General features: G+C 44.2%; 1 protein-coding gene across 1 annotated transcript in view; it reads right to left on the reverse strand.

Annotated features, from left to right (window-relative positions):
* Positions 1–432: 432 nt before the first annotated feature.
* LOC103581213 (TBC1 domain family member 5-like) overlaps positions 433–17,400 on the reverse strand; it is a 19,998-nt gene continuing 3,030 nt past the window's right edge. The window contains exons 2-4 of the mRNA XM_008563098.1: positions 9,865–9,944; positions 8,774–8,923; positions 433–3,241 (exon numbers count right to left, since the gene is read on the reverse strand). Of these exons, the coding sequence (XP_008561320.1) occupies positions 2,948–3,241; positions 8,774–8,923; positions 9,865–9,944 (524 nt within the window). The 3' untranslated portion in view covers positions 433–2,947. The remainder of the gene's footprint in view (positions 3,242–8,773; positions 8,924–9,864; positions 9,945–17,400) is intronic.

Here is a 17,400-nt window from a genome sequence, read left to right on the forward strand (position 1 = left end):
GAAGGCAAATCATAGGGAGGTCTTGGTTTATTTCTGGAGACATGTTCATTTTGCAGTGATATTCTTTCCAGATTGCAGTTACCACTAAATATTAGCAGGAGGTCATCTTTGGAAGAATAACCCAGTATAATTAAAAGTTTAAAGTGTTATGTGACCCCTTGGCATACATACAAGGTAAAGCAAAGAAATTATGACTTTCTTTCTCTAGTCTGTAACTCTCACATGTAATGTACAGAGGTAAGTTTTAACTCAAATTTCCAATGTGATCAGAGAGGAAGCATGAAACACATAGGGACACGTATTAAAAAAAGTAGATGACAATGGCAATTAACCTAAGCTTAACATATATAAAAATGTATTTAACTGCTAATAATCATAACATGGGGGGGGGGGTTCCACTGATTCCACACTTATTAAAGAAAAACAAAAAGGTTTCATATATCCAGGATTTAAAAAATGTGCAATTAAACCTAAGCACCTGATAAAACAATAAAAAGGAGCGCATATTCCTTAACAGTATGTAACTAATAGGAATGCAAACAATGCTCGACTATGAAGAATAAAAAAAAGTCACTTAGAGAAGAGAAGACACTAATGCAGTGTTCTCTGTGAACCTATGGGAATTTGAGGCTGGTATTACCCGTGCCCCACTCCCCTCGTGTGTTTCTTCCTCCGAGGAGGGCGGGAGCTTGTTGGGGGGCCACAGAAGCAACACCTCTGAATGGACCCATCGGTTCTCATGTGGCACCAACACAGAAGCACAGGATGGAGAGGACCCCTTGGTGTGCAGGCAGGGCTGGGAGTTTTCAGGGACCATTAAACACCTAGCCAATGGCAGGAAAACAGCTTAGGGCCTTATTGGCATGGTGGATGCCCCGTTGCTGTTGTGTGGCCAGTGACACTCAGCTATTATGACTGTAGCTCTCAGGGCAAAGAAAATGCTAGAGGTGAAAAGACAATGGTAGCCTGCTGCCAGGGGATGGCCAGCTCTGTGGTTCTTTCCAGTCTCTGTCCTCTCTAGACTGTAGAGCCCTGGTGCGGATAGACTCACATATCTTACCTTAGAACTGGAAGTACCAACACCTCCCTAAACCAAGTTCTTTGTGAGAAAGTAATCAGCGGCAACCCTGGCACAGTTGCAAGGCCACTCACTGTATAGGGACCCTGGATCTTACAAATCATCATCATGGGGACATGTATTTGGCAGCAAATTATTCAAAGGTGCTGAGAGGGCCATCAGAGTCAGGAGACAGAGAGCTGATTAGCGCACCTGCCGAGCAGATGTGCAGTTGTCCAAGGCCACACAGTCCTGTCATCTGGAAAAACCAGAGGTGTCATTCACTTCGCACGCTGATGTGCTAAGAGATCTCCCTGCGGCAGAGCTCATCAGAACACTCTCTGCAGCAGCTGACTAGTGAGTCGCCATTTTCGTGGCAAGTGAGTGGGAAATTATGTCACTATCACATTTGTCTATAGAGAAACACACAGTCAGCAGTGGGAGGGCCGTTAATGGTGTCTGTTCCTTCACTTAGCTTTTCACTTGTTACTGTGAAGGCTTCCACTGCCCAGAGGCCTCATCATCCTCTGAGCAGAGGCCCAAAGAGCCAGCCATGCCCAGCCAGGAAGGGGAAGGGGCCCTGTGTCTACCCCTGTCCCCACCCGTTCCTGCTAGAACACCTGCTTAGCCAAAGGGGAGGCCAGATGTCCTTCCCAGGGCTCTTCTTCTTTAAGGAGAGAAATGGCTCATGTGATGCCTTGTGCCCGTCAGTTTCCTAAGCTGCCACTGACAAGGGGGAGGAGTCTCTCTTCTGTGTTTAAGCCCAGGAAGGCACCAGCATGCCAGGCCTGGTCCTGGCAACAGTGCTCCCAAGATGCAGAGCTCACAGCTGAGCACAGGCCCTGCAGCTCCTACACGTGGGCTCCCAGCAAGGGAAGGGGCTATGTAGAAATCCTGCATCCTCCTGGCATTTGGAATGTTCTCTGGGAAACCCGGCTACCCATAAGAGGGACTCCAGTTCTAATTCCCTATTACTGCTACCTTAAGGCCACTCCAGGATTCCGACTCTGCATGGGAATGAGCTTGGGTTTTTTCCTTTACTCCTCAGTTGACAGGTAAATATAGCCCTGAAACTAAAGAAACTTTACCAGAAAATCCACAGTCTTAAAGATGTTTATCCCACAAAGTCAGAGTCACATTTTCCATTTGAAGGATAGTAGTATTCTTATGACTTTTGAAATTAGTGCAGCAAAGACTGGCTTAAAGTGACCTTGCTTTTTGGCTGTGAAAGATTCTAAAAGGTGAAATACAGTTGTTTAAAGAGAGACAGTAATGGCTAAAGTCGATCTGGCCTGAGCATTGAAAATGTATTCTTTAACAAATCAAAAAAATCTAACACCATAGCACATCATATCTAGATATGATTCCTCAGTTTAGACCCTGTCATTAAGATCACTGTAACTCTGAGAGGTTAGTAATGGGTTTTTTTGCATTCCTGGAATCTACTGGTTCTAGCTCATTCTGTTGCATTTGGCTCTGCTGTTTGGCTTCCCACAGTAGGAATGAAGTAGCTGGAGGCACGGATTTCCACAGAGGAAGTTTTCTTGATATCAAACAATTTTCCTGTGCCTGATGCTTTGAGGGAGGCAATATTTGAAACCAACTCTTCCTCCTTCTCCTAAACATAATTGATGCAGTTACCACACCTTAGATGGGGAGGAGGGGACAGAGGAAAAGCGATTCTAATTGTGGTTGGTCTTTTCTCACAGGAAGTGTGACACTGGGTACTTAACCCAGCTCTAACTCAGAACCAGGGTGAAGTGAGGGTTGGTCAGGGCCCCAAAGGACTATACCAATGCCAAATGCATGCTGGGAAAGAAGCGTTGGTTTCAGAGGCCTCCAATGGTGGGGGTGGCTGGGTCCCCATTAGGCAGGACTGGGGCACGGTGGTCAGATGTCCAGAGGGCTCACGATGGTGAAGCCAGAGTCCTTGCTGCTGTCATCATCGGGGCTGGAGCTGGGGTTGCTGGAGGATGCCGAGGCGGGGCCCATCAAGGGGTCTGAGAAAACGAGGGGGGAGCAGGCTGGGGCCTGGCCTTTCCCAGATGTGCTTCTGAAGGTGCGAAGAGGCTGGGCCTGGCTGGGGAAGGGCCCCCTGACACTGCCTCCCTCATCTTCTTTGGAAATCAGGATGAAGTCGTCTGAACTCCCTCTATCTGCATGGCCCGGTGCTTCTGAAGAGGCCTGTGAAGTACAGTCAGGAGCACAGGTGGATGAAAGAGGAAACTGGCAAAGAGCTGGGGAACACCCTGTGGAAATCTGGGCCACCTCGCCTATGCTCCTCCTCAGAAAAAATGCGTTTGGTCCTGCTGCCCTGAAGCCCAGGCACTTGCTGGGCTCAAGGCCAGTGGCAGCTGGTTGAGCCCCTGTGAGCTGAATGCCGGGTTCCCCGGGGAACAAAGTAAACCTCCTGCTTGATAAGCTACAGAGAGAATCTCCAGCAGCCTCGCGTGGGACTCTGCCAGGCAAGGCGCTCCTCCTGAGCTTCAATTCCCTCATCTGTGAGATGGGGATAAGGACAGTGGCTTCCTCCGAATGTGTCATCATGACACAGTGAGATGACATGTGCGGATGTGACTTGCACAAGACTGGCTCCCTAAGGTGAGCTGCCAGACCCAGAGTGATTTTCCTACTTGCTTGAAGCATGGCTCTCAGAGGGCCTACCATATTTTGTCTCACATATGTCTCATAGCTAGCTCGTCTTGGGTATGCATATGGGGGTCACCTGGGCAATGATGGTTCCCAGTAGGCTCTACTCAGATGGAAATCAAGACTGGCAATTGCAAAGTATAATGGCAAAAAGTATAGAGACAGAATTGCTTCAGTCTACAGTTATTTTTCTTTCTCTCTAAGCAATTATGAGTGGCTTTTTATTTTTTAAGTTAAAGAAGTTAACATCCATGAAGACAGGTAAAGGTTTTGGGTTAGCAAAGCCACAGTTTGACCAAGGATGACCATTACCAGCCTGGCAGTAAGAACCCCTCTCCCAGTGGTGATGGGTGCAGAGGCAGTTCTCACACATGCCCCCCAACCCTGCCTGCCTTCTGTCCCCACAGCATGCATGGGCACCAGTGCAGGGGTCGGAAGCTAACAAGATGTATGGAGCCCCTTGGCTGGAGGTGCCCCCTGAGCCCTTGGGCCTCCAGACTGGCATGGCCTAAGCATGGTGGGCTGTGTGCAGAGCCTGGAAAGGGAGTCGGCAGCAGTGCTGAGGGTAATCTGGCCTTGAGCCCTGACTGACAGGACCCTCTCTAATCTCATACCCTCCTTGGTGACACTGGGGGCAAATGGCTACATAATGGCTCAGAAACCTTCCACCCTTGACAATTCCTCAACTTTTAAGATATTCAATTGGAGAACAGAAACAGGATTTTCTTTTAAGATCCCAGTGCTGAAACAACAGGACTCGGGGTATTAACACATTAATTCCTACAAAAATGAAGAGTAACACAGCACCTGGCATTCTGGCAGAAGGGAACATGCTTGAAAATGGCACTAGGGCTATTTGGTAGAGGAATGTCTTTTTTCTGAGTCAGAGAGAAAGCAATCGAACCTCATCTTCATTACTGTCCCTGTGTCACAGGCACCGTCAGAAGCCCTGCTGCCTTTGGGGAGTGGGGCTTCTCCTCCCCCACACAGCAGGGTGTATGCACCTAAAGCTGCCGGGAAATCAACACGGGGCCTCAGATTTGACTCCTACCCTGCATTGTAAACCGTGAAAACCTGGATCTCTCACAACACAGGGCTCTGTGGCTTGAATGCTACTGGTAGAGCTTATCTTAGGTTGAAAAAGAGCACACAGAGTGGATCCTATTTTTGGAGTGGTGCCTCTACTACAGAAACACCATCTTCACTTATTCTCCTTTAACTTACAGTGAGGACAGCAGCAAGACTTTGAAGAGAAGAAATACTTTTCTTTTTTTTTTTTTCCTTTTTGTCTTTTTTCGTGTCCGGCAATGGATCGCAACCCTCAGTGTCGCACCCATACCGGACCGGGACCGGCAACGGGATCGCAACCCTCGGTATTGCTCCCGCACCTCGCTCAGCCAGTGAGCGGGAACCGGTCTGTATGTGGGATCCGAACCCTCGGCGGGAGCGCCACCGCGCTCCCAAGCGGCGCACTGTAGCAGTGCGCCACCGGGCCGGCCGGAGAAGAAATACTTTTCAAAGCCTGTGACCAGAAGTAAGGATGCTTCCTACCATTACGCTAATTCTCTGGCATGCTTCTCCCCAATTCCCACATAAGGGTTATAGACTGGCTTAGACAAGGCAAGTTAGAGCTGACAGGGCCTTAGCAATCATCTTCTTTTATTAACACCTGCTCCCTACCCCTGTATACTACAGGTCAAGAAAGGAAGGCCAGATAGGAGGCCTGGTGGCCTGGCCAGTCTCATAAAGTGAATTAAAAGACCCCCCTCTTCCGGACTCCCACCTGGAATTTTTTTCTAGACACAAATATGACTTCTTTATGGATTTCCATAACAGCCTTATTAACTACTACCTGGTGCCATTTATATCATTTACAGAAGTTTCGTAAATTCCTAGGTAAGTCCTCTCTTTTTGCCAAACACAGGTATGTATTACACAATTAGAAAAGTTTTTCAGCCTGTCCGTCCTGCCTTAAATTCTCCAGGACCACCACAATATATGCCCCCTTCCCCTTTCTGCCACCTCACCTGACCCACTGCATTTCATAGCTTGAGTTCAGGATTATGGTGGGAACAGGTGTGCCCAACCGTAGACCAGAGCTGTTCAACAGACATTTTCTATGACGATGGAAATGCTCTCTATCTGTGCTGACCAAAACAGCAGCCCCTAGCCATATGTGGATACTGAACGCTTGAAAAGTGGCTAGTGTGACTGAGGAACTGAAATTTTAACTTTTAATTCCACTGAATTTTAATAAATTTAAATTTAGACATGTGGCTAGAGGCTATAATATTAGATAATATACAGATAAAACATGAGACCAAGTACCAGTAAGGCATGTGATAGGTTGGTTGACTAATGAATCCAAGGTCCGACAAGATCCTGCCTTCTATTGTGGGGGATTTGAATTAGTTCATCAAAAACTTCCCACAGGAGTGTGTGAAGGATAGATTCTGGGAAGGGACAGTGTGGCTCTTTTCACTCCATAGAATACTATTTCACTCATCTGCTGTTTTCAGAGCTGGAAATAAAATTTGTAAATGAAACTGAACAGTATTAGCCATGTCACCCCAACCTCACAGTGGGGAGTGAGGCACGTGCATTCTCACATCGGAAGAACCTTGTGCAGTTCCTCACGGGGAAGGGCGCTGGCAGGAGGGCCATGAGCCATCTGCTCCAAGGCAGGGGAGCCTGCCCCGTCTGCACTATCCTTTAGGCATATATTAGTGGTTAACCAAGAAGGCAAGGGACAACCCACTCAGCTGGGAGTGAAGTGTGGCACCACCCCCCGTAGACCCTGTGTGTGGTGATCACATCTCTGGAACATGTCTCAAGAGCCTGCCTAGCACCGCTCCCCGGCCCCTGGCCCTCTGTAACTGGAAGCTCATGAGAGCAGGGGCTACATCCCATAGCCTTGGACACCCAGTAGCTGACACGGCAGGCCCTCAAAACACATTTGGACGCCTTCAGAACTCCTGGTTGGCACATTTGGGATGCATGTTCCTGGCTGCAGCTCCTCCACAGCTGATGTCCCCTCTGTCCCTTCTCCCACAGCAGTGAGAAGGAAAACTCAGTCAGCCTCAAGCCCTGACAACAGTCCCAAGGCTTAGGACATAGGCTCCTGCAGGAAGAAGGTGGGCCAGGGCTTTCTACTTGGCAGACCCCTTGGCCCCTCATCAGTCTAGTCCAGACCCTTGGGCTGCACAGCGGAAGGCCCTGTACCCCCGGCTTATCTTTTCTGACTTGTTTGCTGGCATCCAGGATTCCTCTTGCTTCCTCCCGAAGGGAGAGCGGAGAGCACTGCTTCCCTGTTTCTCTCTGCATCAGTAAGATCTTTTTCAACCATGGGTAGGGGTCATGGCAGGGAAGGGGTAGAGAAGAGACGCCCTTCTATTTTCCCTTGTGGCGTCTTTAGGACCCGGAAGGGCTGAGCGTGTTTCAGGAGCACGTGCAGAGGCGAAGGGTCTCTAGGGTGCTCACATGAATGCGGCCCTGCTGGGACGAGGGCACAGGACGTTTCATCTCACATACATCTCATGGCTAGCTTGTCCTGGCTATGCACACGGGGGTCCACAGGAACATCAGGGGTTAACTGGTCAGTTCTTACAAATACAAAAACCAGGATAGTATAATTGAAACCAGCAAAGTATAATCAAAAGTTTTAAATTTAGTAAATTCAGTAGTGTTTTTGAAAGGTCTTTTTCTGTGGTTATTTTTACACACTGAACTTAAAAGTCACACTAAAATTTTATTTAAAACTCAATTAAAAATGGTTGGTGGGTGGGCCTATGTTCAACTACATTTGAATAAATAAATGGTTATTGGAAAATATCTGTGCAGGGAAGGAGAATTTGGAGGAACTAATCAAATTAAACTTGCAATGTCAATGCTGCCTTCATGTGGCTAAAAACGCTGATAAAGTGCTTGATGCAAATTTCATACAGCCTTAAAAGGAAGTTAACCACAGAGGTCTCTCTTCTCGAAGAGTACCCTTAAAACTGAAAAAAATGTCATTTTGCTTTTTTAAAATCACACAAAAAATAAATAATTTACAAGCATCTGGATGCCAGTTTTTGATAAAGTGACTTGGATATGATTTTGCTAATGTTCACTTTTCAGGATGAAACTTCGTAAGCTGATTTTTTCAAAATGTTACTAGGAATTTAAAATATAGTAGGGAAATGAACAATCTTTTAGTCTCATCAGATAATGCAGTGAGGCATATGGTGGAGCTGAAGCTCATGGGGCTGGGGCAGGGGTCTGCAAACATAATGCCCGGAAAGCTGGGTGCCCTCTGCCTGGTGTGTCCTTGTGCCTCTGGCCTTCATTTTCTCACTGATAAAACGAGCAGATCTGACTAAGCACACGAAGAAACTCTAAAATCCTTTCTAGCTGGAAAAATCCTGTGATTCTATGTTAGAATAAATTATATACAATGTCAACACCTGAGAGCAAGGGTCAGCAAACTATGGCCAAATTGGCCTGTGGCCCAGTTTTGTATGTATGGCTCTCAAGCTGCTAACAGTTAATACATTTTTAAAGGGCTGTTAAAAAAAAAAAAGAATACATGACAGAGATGACCATATGTGGGCTGCAAGTCCTAAAATATTTATTCTGTGTCCCTTTACAGAAAAAGTTTGCTGACCCTTGCCTTAGAGGGTGGACATTAATGAGAAGTCCTTCCACATGGAGGCAAGAAAGGTTGTAGCCAAGTGAAATCCACTTGAGACAGCCCTGGGAAAGCCTGAATAGACTTCCTGTGCTAAGGAGGAATGCAGGCATCAGCTGGAGGCAACAGACCAGCACTGCCCCATGCACTGCACTACTCTAGGAGGCACTAGTCTCATCACTATCAGTGTGAATAGCACCCAGTAGCAGCAGAGTGTTCAACCTGTACAGCTGTACAAAGCACCCCTGGCTCAGGCTACTTGTGGTATTTGACAGCTGAACTTCACACATGATAATGTGAAGTAACTTTGGAAGGGTTTTATTATTCCTAACTTTGAAGAACTTATGTGAATGAGCTCCCATTGAGGTATGTAACACCGTTCATTGCAGCTCCTGTACCTGCTTGGTGGCCCTGGGCATTTGGTTGTGCTGACCCTGGCCTTGGCCGCTGGAACAGTAGTGGTCATCTGCAATGGTGATCTGCTCATTCTCCTCAGCCTCCAGCTGGCTCTGGTTAAAACGCAGGGAACCTTTTAGAATGTCTTTGATCTATTTTCAAAGAAGAAGAAAAGAAATGAAAAAGATGAATGAGTTTGTTTCTAAATGCTAGCTAAATTTCTCATACATTTAAACTAGATTTTTATTGGCCACTTTTTAATGGTATAGATATTAATATTTTACCATAAGAAAGAAATAACAGGAAAAAAATCCAACCTTCTCAGAGCCACTGACTTAGTAATGACCAAAGAAAATGTCAGGCATTATATTGGCCAGGTTCTCACAGGATCAGACCTGGGTGTCACCTTGGCAGTTACCTTAAAGCAGGAAGCACCACCTGTTTGCTATATTGGCCAGGATCAGACCTGGGTGTCACCTTGGCAGTTACCTTAAAGCAGGAAGCACCACCTGTTTGCACAACCAGCCCCATTGAACAGCCTTGGCCACTAAGCGGCTCCACCCACAACCAGCCCCATTGAACAGCCTTGGCCACTAAGCGGCTCCACCCTAGCTGGAGCTGTTCATAACATAGGAAGACATTTGGGAGCACCATACTCTTTTTCATTGACATTTATGTCCCGTTTGGACCTTCAAGGGTTGGGTAAATGTGGCCTGGTCTGAGGCATGCTATAGATAGTGATCACGATTTGTGCTCCAAGAACACTGGATGAATGACTGAACATGATGCTTGTCCACACCACACTAGCTTCGGGTGAGGAAGAAACTGAATGGGTTTCGTAAGAGGAAGGTGCAGTGTGGGAAATGGAAAACTAATTTGGGCTGTAACGTAGTCCCACATATCACTAGAAGGAGCAGGGGGCATAAGGAGGTGGAGATTCAGGAGGGGCTTTATCTGGGAGGAAATGAGGGGCAGCAGGGACACCGGCTCTAATATCATGGTATTCCATGCCCCAGAGTGGCCCTCCCCAAAGCAGGCACCAAATGGGTAGCCTGTGAGACACAAAGAAATAGTGGCAGAGCAATCTACATACCTGTTTTAATCCTGCCAGGGAAACCAGAATTTGATCTTCTTTTTCCAAATTTTCTTGTAATATCACATCTTGAATATTTACTGAAAATAGAAGAATGACATTTTATAACCAATGCTCTGAGTATAACTTACCTGTTGCCATACCATAACTTCAAAAAAGCTTGGGAATTTTCCTGCCTAATCCCATAGTAACTAGTTCCACCAAGGATGCTCTGCAAATGGCAGATGGGAATGCTGTCACGTTGAGCAGAGGGCAGCACTGAGCCTGGTACACACAACCTTCCTTCCAACATCACATGAATGACCAATGTGTCTCCACTTTCAGTGAGAGACTAAGCACCTCTTGCTGCTGTACAATGTAGCCAACAGCCTGGAATTCCTACACGGCCTCACAGTTCAGTGGCGTTAACTCGCCTCTCTCGCTAAAGACCTTTCCTCCCAGGTGACTGAAATTAATAAACTGTCTTTAAGGACTTAAAACAATAAAATGTGTTGCTATTTCAATGTAAGAAAAAAAGCAGTAAAAAGAGGACAAACTCAGGGCACTAGAGTTGTCACCAGATGATGAGGCCTGTGGAGTCTTCCCGAGAGCTCTTTGTGTCTGCTGGGAGCCTCAGCCTCCACGTGAGAAGTCTTTCCTCCAGAGCTGATCTGAGGGGTCCCCCAAGCCAGCCTCTGCCTGTCTGGACCGGCATCACACCAAGCTACCCACTGCTGAATTAAACCTGCCACACTCCTCAGCCCTCCCCGCCTCCACATGCTGCGGGATGCGCACAAGGGAGAGCTTGGGAGGAGTGAAAGCCCACTCCCCGAGGATGTGCAGAAGTGTATGTGTTGGGGCAGCAATTAAAGCACAGTTTAAAAATGATACTGATAGGTGTGCCAATTTGAGAATCACTGCAATAAGTAGTTTCACGCTACACTAACATCTTCTGCTTTCTTATTTTCTGTAGCCTTAAAAAATGCCCCACTTATGTCTTGCATGCTATACTCTTAGTCATTCCCAGAAGGACTGTCCCAGTCTCTACGTGGCCTCCTGGATTCATGCTTAACTCCCTGCAGCTACCAGAGCTGAGAGATCACTCCTTGCTCGCTCCACGGCCCACAGAGGAGGCAGAGCTGGCACACTGGCCCCCTTAGCCAGGAGGCTCTGTCTCCAAATCCATGCCGACTGGCTCCTCTTTATTGCTAACTTTCTGCTCCAGTGTTGTCTCCTCAGAAGTCTTCCTGCCTGCCCCCCCCACCCCCCGCTAAAGTGGCCCCCAAATCACTCTCTAGTCTCTACCACAGCATCCATTTTACTGTATTTGTAAACACTTGGTGTCTGGCAGTATTCCATGTACTTGCTGGCTTATTTGCTCTGTTCATCTCCCCGTAATAGGTTACAAGCTCCAAGACAGTCTTGTTCAGGGCTGTATTTCCAGCCCTTAGAATAAAGCCTGGTGTATTACAGGTGCACAAGAAGTATTTACTGACAGACTGAATGAACAGACATGGAAAAACACTCCTGGAACCTGCATTTCAAGACACTGCTATTCTAAATATTTCCAAAAAGTATTTCCAGTAAGGGGCAAGGCGAAGACTGATACTGATACAGGAGGTGCTCAGTTTCCCTGGGCTTAGGCTTCAGGACATTCCTGTGGGTTTCCAGCCACTCCCTGAGGTCTCAGGCCCACTCCTCTGAGCTCTCCCCTGGAGGAAAGTTACTGTTGCCAGTTAGACCTGTTTTTAGCACCAACATGGGAAAATGAGACCATAAGGGGCTGGCTTATGCAAATCAAGTGGCTGGACATGCTCAATAGAGGGCACAGAACATTCTTGAATATGCCTGGTGCATGTGATAGGGTCTGACCAATTAACATGCTCCAGGAAGGGACCGACTGAGCATGTACAAGACTAAATGTTACATAAGTGCAAGCTGCCCCCCCTTAATTGGATATTCATTAGATAAACTATAACAGCCGAATCCCAGGTGAAGGCAGGGTTGTTGCTCACTTTCCTGGAGGTGGTCTGTGCTTTGCTGGTTGAGGTGTATATACTTTACTTTGTATCAAACTTATTTTCAGACAGTGGCTGCTCGCTCTCTAGAGTCAGCCTGCACTTTGTACTGAACTTTAAGTATGTTTTTCTTGCTTTTGTGTTAGCCTTGATGTCTGTACTGAACTTACTTTTGTGTTAAACTTGGTGTGGGTCTAACAATATATGTACATATTTAATTTAGTAAGTCCTCCCCCCACCTGACTGTCTGAAATCTTAGGATCAGTATTTAGTGAGTTTCCCATGTGTTTTTCTGATAGACAGCTAATCTATCAAATTAATTAGCTGATTAAAAGTTGCAGAGCTGCTGCTGTGTTTGGAGTTTGAAGAGCTCTTGTAGAGTTTGAACAGCTGCCTTCTTTACTAAAATATAAGCATTTTCTCCTACTTCCTTTAGGCTTGAGCGCATGATTTCATATCCAAGAAAGAAACAAACATAGAATCTTCTTTACCTTCCTGCTTTCGCAGCAATTCAATCAAAATGTATGATTCTCCAGCAGTATGGCTGGTGGGAGGGTATCCAATTTTTCCTATAGGAGAGACATGATTTTTATTTTACTTATTTATTTTTTAAATGTTACAGGTATGTGGGAGCTTCCAGGCCCTCTGTTCTCATCACTACCTCAGTTGGCAAACAATAATGCTACAGGGAAATCTTCAGACTTGTAACAGCTGGTATGTTTTCATTGGCCACTAGACAAAAAGCAAATTTCCCACACATATAGAAGAACCTGGCCAATGGTGTGTGGAATAAAAAGAAAATTAAAATCCAACATTTTAAGAAACCCATTTGAATTTCATTTCTGGGATAAAGAACACTAATGTTTGAATCAAGTGTCATAGTAGGAACAAAGCAAAGATTATTTTTTAATGTATTTTTTTTATTTTTATTTTGTCAATATACAATGTAGTTAGTTATTGTGTCCCATCACCAAAACCTCCCTCCCTCCTCCCTCTCCCCCCTCCCACCCGGGAAGGCTGGTAAGTTTGTATATTTTTGCTTTCTACAGCAGGCTCTTGGGAGAAAGTGCCACAGCAAAGCTGCCAAATATGACTATAATAGAACTGACCAAACTTTTATTTATGTATTAAATCCAACAAGATTACCACCTACCAGAGAAGTCTCTTCCTGACTGAATGAGAAGTATAAAGACATTGAAAAGGCTGGAGGCTCAGTGAGGATTGCCCCAGTGGGAATGCTACTCACTGTAGGAGTGCTGTTGCCAAGGCAACCACTGTGGGCCTCTGGGGTCACTCTTCAATACAGCTCGTAATATCCACTTCCAGAAATTAAAAGAGAGAGAGAGAGAGAAAGAGAGAGAGAGTCTCAAATGCTGGCATACTTTGAACTCAGAGTAAGTTCCATGAAGATAAAGGATTTGGATATTATATTTTTTTAAAAAAGAGTTAATGATATTCAACTTGGGTCCCTCCTATGGAAAGCATGTGGGAAAGTGGGAGAGAACCAGAAAATGGAAAACAAAATGATGAAAGATGGGGAGGCTTACTGGGGCCATGCAATCAGAGTGGTGGCATCTTGGCCGGGGGTGGGATAAGATAGTATGTAGTTTGCTGTTTTTTTAAAAATAGGGTAGGGTTGGTACAAGGAAGAAACTGATTGTTTCAAGTCTTCTGATAACGAAACCAGGGCAAAAAGACTGGAATAGAACAAGTTTGGAGAGGCTGAAAAAGAACTGAATTTCCAAGGATTGCAGGCTACATTAGAATGCCAGGGGAGGAGGTAAGCTCTCTGCCTACAGTTTAGGTGCACACATGAGTCAAGTATGGGGTTATAGTAATAGGGTTATGAGTACATTAATTGAATTATGCCCAAATAATTTTCCAAATAACATCAGATCACTAGGGAGCCTATTAGAAATGTACAGCTTTGGGCCCCACATCAGATCTACTGAATCCCAATCTGCATCTTTAACAAGATCCTCAGGTGAAGTGTATCTTTTCGTTCTATACAGGACTCTGCTACCCATAATTGAACACATTATTTAAAATTCTTAAAATAGTTATGAAAAGCTTTTATCACAGTGTAATTGACAGAGAGAAAGCTGCCTGGTGATCACATTTTCCTTTTCACATTTTCAAATGTCATTAGTTAATTGCCTTATTGAACATTTCCAAAAACATCCATTGAAAGTTGTTTTTATAAACATCACAAAATCAGATTTATAAAGTTCTTACAGAGGCAAATAAACTGATTTTCAAAACTGGCCTCTTCTTTTAGCTAATTCTTGTATAAATATTATGACAAGTGCAAAATCGGTTATGATGTGTGCAATAATAGCATAACGTCTGAAATGCAACTGCTGATTCAAATGCGGCCTCAGCACAAGCATCAGTGTAAGAGAAGCCAAGGACCGTATTCAGGTTTGGACTCTTATTGCTAGCTAGCTGTGCCATTCATCCTTCCTGGGCCTTGATTTTCCTCATCTGTAAAATAAAGAACAGCTGAGATGGCTCCTAGGGCTTTTACATCTTTAATATTCTAGGATCCTATGAATTACAGTACTCTCAAAAAGAGCATGGGAAATCTAATTTCCCCTAATTCATTGCATTTAACCCTCCCATTATACATATGAACCAGCAAAGAAAAGGCAAGCTGCTGGAAACCAAAGTGTCTAAATACCAAAGAGATGAATGGAAACACCTCAGATCGGAGTGGGTGGGTGTGGGCATTAGAGCCCAGCAGGTGAGCAGCTCATGAACTCCCTGTAAACAGCTGGCAGCTTGGCCCAGCTGCTCACAGATCAGACAAGTACAGGTAGCTCACCCACATGCAATTATGTGTGAAGTACGGCAAATCTAAAAATAGCCTGAGCTCTGCTACAGAGGTTAATACTGTCAATGACTTTCAACTCAACTGTCAGGACAAGAAGGGGAGTAACTATAGCAACAGAAAAATGAGCATATATAAAAAGTCTTCTGAAGTTGACAGGAAAACTTTAGGTTTAATAAAACATGTATTTTCAATTCCTGTCTCTGAATCTTTGAATTCAAACAGCTGAATTATGTGGAGGTAATAACATTAGAATTTTGGTAGAGTTTTGAAAAAATAAATACCTTTTCAGTATTGGATCCCAGAACCATGAGGAAATACTGTTAACCTGTAAATTTTATTATCTCTATAATTAAAGGGCCATTTGAACAAATGCCATTATATAATTTTTAACTGAGAGGCTTTTCTCTATATTTGTTCTGCTATCAGTTATAAAAACAGTCTTGAAGAGTCCTTGAAATTTTAAGATCTTTATTGCATGTCTGATGAAAACACAGGGTGACAAGGAATTCTCTTGATATAAATGGAATTTAGTGAAAATAATTAACACTAGGAAAGGATCCAGAGAAACAACTAGAATAAGTTTCTGAGACAGTTCGCATAGACACGTTGGTAGCCTACAGCCCGGTGTGTAATAGAGGCCCAGCAATCCTCATATCATGAAGTACCAATGAATCAGAAAGTGATTAACACTAGGAAAGGATCCAGAGAAACAACTAGAATAAGTTTCTGAGACAGTTCGCATAGACACGTTGGTAGCCTACGGCCCGGTGTGTAATAGAGGCCCAGCAATCCTCATATCATGAAGTACCAATGAATCAGAAAGTTCTGAGAGAAAGCTATTCTTGCTCAAAGTGCTCACACACCTCATCTTACAACCAGCATATCCAAAATTTCAGCATCTTTTTGCATTATTTGATAAAGGAATATTCAGTTGACTGTTGGGAAACGTGGTGCTGGTCTCAGCTCTTTAACTAGTTGTAGGGCCCTGGACAAGTCACTACTCAGCTCTATGGCCATGAGTTTGATGAGTCTCTCAGGTTCTTCCCTGAGAAGAGACAGTTTAGAGTTAAGCGCAAAGAGGAGATAACTTATGTTGAATATACATCTTGGATCATGCCCTGTGTTAGGGTTTAAAAATATATTTTGGCAACAAACTGGCTAGATAGACGTTTTTATCTCTATTTCATATATGCGGACACATGCATAAGCAGGCTGAGCTAAGTGACAGAGCCTGGATTCAACTCTAGGTTCCTCTGATGCCACATGAGGTGGTCTCTCCCTCTGTCATCATTCCACCTCTCTTACACCTGACTCTTGTCTGCTGGGTATACAGATTGACACCTGGGTGCTAGTTACATGTACTTAAGCCATCCACAGATTTTCAGTGAATGTTGTGCATTTTCCGTCCAATATTAGGTCCCTCAGAAACAGTCCCTCATTACCTTCCTTTCATCTAGGCAACCACTATTAAAGGTTATTTTCATATCAAACAATCTATCATAAATATATCCTTATGTTAGTAAATAAAAAAGCATTTTAGTCTTTATAAAGATTGCATACTATACGAAGGTACTTCAAAAAGTTCGTGGACAGGGCCGGCCTGGTGGCACTCCCGCCGAGGGTTTGGATCCCATGTGGAGACCGGTTCCCGCTCACTGGCTGAGCGCAGTGCGGGCGCAACACTGAGGGTTGCGATCCCGTTGCCGGTCCCCTGTGCGGGCGCGACACTGAGGGTTGCGATCTGGTTACTGGTCAGTAAAAAAAAAAAAAAAAAAAAGTTCGTGGACAAATAGAATTGAAAGATAACACAAATCTTTCCATGAACTTTTAAAAGTACCCTTGCACTATATTTGATCCCCTTCTAGTGGACATTTCAGCTGTTCAAATTTTCTTCTATTTTAATAATCAGAAATGAAAAACATCATATAAAAAAATACTAGGGGATTAAAATAATTTTTTAGGAAACATAATAAGTCAAAAAGTAAATTAAGAACTTCACCTTAATTAATCTTTGTGTTTTCTTCAAATCTTTGCTTATAATCAAAACTGCCTAAAACATAGAAGTATCCTTTAATAAATCACGGTCATATTATGCAGATGAACAGTAATTCCTGTGGCCTTGGGGCCAGGAATTCTTTGTAGCATCCCTCAACCCTATTTTAAAAATACAGTCATGCTATTTATATGGGGAAAAGAAGTTGACAGCTATGTGAAGGGATTCTGGCTGGAAGTGAAACATACATACAAACACAAATCTAGTTTTGTGGTTAGCTGAAAATTCACAGCTGGTATGGGCTTTTCTTTCCATTTTAAAGTGTTTCCCCCTCCCATGCAATGAGAAAATATTCTTGTAGTACTGACTCAAAGACCAAAATCAGAGTAAAAGCTGTTTGAAAATTTTGAGGCTTAAGTAAAGCTGCTTTAAAAGCTGCTGTGTGTACCAAATGATTTGAAAATTTCCTAACGGGATTTTCTAGAATTCCAGTAAATCTTTTTCCCAATCACTTCTTCACTCTCTCCTACTTTGGTCAAAACCAAAATCAAGTAATTAGAAAAGCAAAAGATATACACACACATTTTACAATTAAAATTATATTTAAATAATTAACCAAAATTAGTCATATACATCATTATTCATATATAAATTATCTCTTTATTACTTCTTTTTTTTTTTTTTTTTTGTCTTTTTTCGTGTCCGGCAACGGA

Source organism: Galeopterus variegatus, unplaced genomic scaffold (genome assembly GCF_000696425.1).
Source record: "Galeopterus variegatus unplaced genomic scaffold, G_variegatus-3.0.2 Scaffold12573, whole genome shotgun sequence".
Lineage (NCBI taxonomy): Eukaryota > Metazoa > Chordata > Mammalia > Dermoptera > Cynocephalidae > Galeopterus > Galeopterus variegatus.